The sequence below is a fragment of the Macadamia integrifolia genome, chromosome 11 (assembly GCF_013358625.1).
Source record: "Macadamia integrifolia cultivar HAES 741 chromosome 11, SCU_Mint_v3, whole genome shotgun sequence".
NCBI lineage: Eukaryota > Viridiplantae > Streptophyta > Magnoliopsida > Proteales > Proteaceae > Macadamia > Macadamia integrifolia.
The window spans coordinates 12,164,349-12,168,139 of record NC_056567.1 but is presented as its reverse complement, the minus strand read 5'-3'; the positions used below and the strand labels follow the sequence as shown (position 1 = coordinate 12,168,139).

The following is a 3,791-nucleotide window of genomic DNA, read 5'->3' as shown; positions in this document are numbered from 1 at the left end:
TCTATTGTACCCTTAGAAAGGCAAGAGAGATTCTCCTCACATAGGTATCATCTCCCTACATATAAATATGATTTATTTTTCTGTTTCTGTTTTGGTGGAACTTTTTTTTTTTATACAACATATAAATATGACAAATAAATAAGAACTGGTCTTATCACTCCTTCAATTCCCCTTATATTATTTCTCCCTCTTCCTTTGCTTTAACTTGAGGTGATTTCAGACACTTCCATAGTTCGATTGTTGATCAATGTATATGATTAAGAAGCACCAGCAGGTGCTCTATTGGGTACGATGTGATTTTAGCCTTCTAGGTCATCTATTATATATAAATATATATATATTTTTTATTTGCATCAATTATACAATTTTAATGAAAACTTTTGCGGTTGGTAATCCGCAGACATAAATTGATAGGTGAGGTAATTGTTCTTCTATTATATGAAAAAATGATGTGATAATTTGGAGTTCAATCATTAACTGCCTATCTACTTTCGATCACTTCCATGCAGTATTATACACCTTCTTGGCAGTATTAGATTTTTCGATATTTTATTTTGCCACGTAATTAAGTTTAATTGAAACAAAACTTAGGCAGCCGAGACTTTGGAATCTATATATATATACGTATAAAGAAGATTTCAACCTCGCATGTTTTGCCACGTGGTAAACCTAGAGGCCCACCGTGTAGGCCTGCGGGTTGCCGGTTACCCAAACGCTCCTTTTTTTTTTTTTTTTTTTGCCCTTTCCTAGAATGGATTTGTCGTTCTATCGATCGGTCGAAGCAAACAAGAAAGGATTAAAATCGCAGTGTGTTCCTGAGGACTCGTCGAGTGCGAAGTTCCGATCATGGCGGTGGTTGAGAATGCTGGGGTAGATTTGGGGATCAATGTTGGTACCTCGAGTCGTAATTTAGAGACTGGAGATATGGATTCACATGCTCCCAATGATGTCGAAGCTCTTAAACAAAATCAGTTAGGGGTTCGGATGTCGGATCCTAACTTGCAGCAGAATCATCAGACTTTTCGCCCACATGATCAGACCTTTCAGATGAAGGTTCAGCAAATTCATCATCAGCAGCAGCAAAGGGCCGCGATTTCCCCAGCGTACGTTGGCAACCACAATGGTCATGTTCAGCACAATCTTGACCAGGTACCTAAAAATGGAGTTCAGAACATGCAGGTAGGAGCGATGATGGCGCAACATGGAGCCGCAGGAAAGTCTGCCTTTGGCCAGACACATCAGCGGTCGAACGGTATCGATTTACAGAGGAACGGGACGGTAGGTGAGGGTTTCCAGAGAGATATGAGAGATTTGGAGGAACTCCTCTCTAAGCTGAATCCGATGGCCGAAGAATTTGTTCCTCCCTCGCTCACTAACCATGCATCACGCGGCGGTAGTCTCTATACTAATAACTTCGTCATGCTTAGCCCAGGCAACGGCAATGCCAACGGTAACGTTAATAGACGGGTAGGATCACTTCGTCCTCTCTAATTTCGTGACCTTTCTCCCCCCACTCACTGCCATTTCTTTGAGTTTCTGATCGTTGTGCCTCATTTATCTCTCCTGTTACCCTTTTCAGAAGAAAAATAACCATAATCAAGGGAAGAGGAGAATGAACAGTCGAACGAGTATGGCTCAGCGAGAAGATGTAATAAGGAGGACTGTGTATGTTTCAGATATTGATCAACAGGTATGGGATTTCTGGGCTGCCGTTATTTATATTTTCTGTTGCTTTATGCCTTCTGGATTTCTACGCCTCTCCACTTAGTCCTGGACTGAATTCTTGTGCTTAGGTCACTGAGGAACAGCTTGCAGCCCTCTTTATTAATTGTGGACAGGTAAACAATCTGTATTTTGCTAATGTGAAATGCTTTTAAATGTTGTAGTATAATTGTGAGTGGAGGTGGTTTATGTCTCTAAATAAGTTGACCTTTTTCTGGGGATGAAGGTTGTTGACTGTCGCGTATGCGGTGATCCAAATTCAGTTCTTCGGTTTGCTTTTATCGAGTTCACTGACGAGGGTAATTGTCATAACCTCAGCTTTTCCTTTCGAATTTGTGTAATTTTACTGTTAACCAATGGCCTTTTGTCTTTCCTATTATTTTGCAGAAGGTGCAAGGGCTGCTTTGAGTCTGGCGGGGACAATGCTTGGATACTACCCAGTAAGGGTGCTGCCTTCAAAAACTGCGATTGCACCTGTTAACCCAACTTTTCTGCCTAGGGTGAGGAATATGTTGATTCAAATTATATTATATATCTCCATATGTTGGCAATACTTCATCAACTTTCCATTTAAGTTGTGTTTCTAGAGATTATATTGCCACCTTAGTCTTATGGATCCTTGATACCTTTCTATTATCGTGATGACTAATAGTTATTGTGGTCTTCAGTCTGAAGATGAACGTGAAATGTGTGCAAGAACTATTTATTGCACAAATATTGATAAGAAGGTATTGTTCCTGCTATTATGAAGAAAAATGAATAGCATAACCTGGCAATATTTGTCTTCATTTTGTTCTGTTTAAATAATTTTTTTCCTTGACTTGGTGTAGATTTCACAGGCAGATGTCAAACTCTTCTTCGAAACAATTTGTGGAGAGGTTTGTAGCTATTGTAGAATTGGGCATCCGGCTTATGTTCCTACTTCTCCCAGTTTCCCCTCTCCCTCATTAATCACAATTATTTTGTGTAGGTTTATCGTTTGAGACTCCTTGGAGACTATCACCATTCTACCCGTATTGCTTTCGTTGAATTTGTGCTGGTAATGGTTCTAGCTTATTTTTATTATTACTGATATTCTTGTTTGTGTTACATGAGTACCTCTAATCTCTGTTGTTAAACTCAGGAAATTGTATGCATGCATTGCTGCATTTTGCAACTTTTTTAGGTTTGTAGTGAATCTTAAACTAAAAGTATCCGTGAACGCCGCATTCCTTGGCAAATGGCTTTGGATATTCCTCAGGGAATAAAACATTTATTACTGGATGGGATTTGGGTTGAGCTAATGGGACAACCTTTGTTTCTTGTTGGAAAAACACATTAGGTTCTCCTCCTTTTATCATTCAAGTTTAAGGTAGGGGTTCATAGGATTAAACATTGGGAGGATCTCTCAGAGAGGTTTTTTTTTTTGTGGGGGGGGGGGGGGGAAGATATTGTTTGTTGAGCTTACTTCCCCCCACTTTTCATACTGATCTACCAGATAATTGCCTCTATCACTAAATCAGAGGCCACAATTGGATCTAGAGTTCCTTAAAGAATGTCACGATTGGGGAAGTGGATGAAAATAATACACTTGCCAAAGTTCTTCGAGATGTTCTGTTAATCCAAATTGCCATAGGCCTTCTTTAGCCAAGTTCTACTATTCTCCCCGGCAACCTGACATCAATCTGGTAATTCAAATTTGCTGCTTTTTTTTTTTTCGGTGCCTTCCCAGTTTTAGGAAAGCGCAAGAGGCAATCACCTAATTATGCAATTAGGGGTAATTTGGTATTATACTCTCGCGTAGTAGGTTTTGTACTTTCTATTGCACTGAGGCTTTAGGTTAAAAGACTAAAGCATATAAAGGCATTATACTAGGAATAAAATATTAGGATATCTGGTTTATGTGGATTAAATTGTCTTAATATTATAAAATTTGTAATTTCTTATATTGATTTTGCTTGTAGGTCTCTTTAGCTGTGATGTTGTATTTATGCTACAAGCAATTTTTTTGGTAACAATTTATGCTACAAGCATTACGCTACAATGTTGGGGACGGAATTTTAACTTGAAAGTTTGCTTTATGCACTTAT

At 38.9% G+C, this 3,791-nt stretch overlaps 1 protein-coding gene across 1 annotated transcript in view; it reads left to right on the top strand.

The window, feature by feature from the left end:
- Positions 1-761: 761 nt before the first annotated feature.
- Positions 762-3,791, top strand: part of LOC122093743 (polyadenylate-binding protein-interacting protein 12-like) — a 21,696-nt gene continuing 18,666 nt past the window's right edge. The window contains exons 1-8 of the mRNA XM_042664207.1: positions 762-1,467; positions 1,580-1,690; positions 1,794-1,838; positions 1,949-2,021; positions 2,110-2,222; positions 2,391-2,450; positions 2,553-2,600; positions 2,693-2,761. Of these exons, the coding sequence (XP_042520141.1) occupies positions 847-1,467; positions 1,580-1,690; positions 1,794-1,838; positions 1,949-2,021; positions 2,110-2,222; positions 2,391-2,450; positions 2,553-2,600; positions 2,693-2,761 (1,140 nt within the window). The 5' untranslated portion in view covers positions 762-846. The remainder of the gene's footprint in view (positions 1,468-1,579; positions 1,691-1,793; positions 1,839-1,948; positions 2,022-2,109; positions 2,223-2,390; positions 2,451-2,552; positions 2,601-2,692; positions 2,762-3,791) is intronic.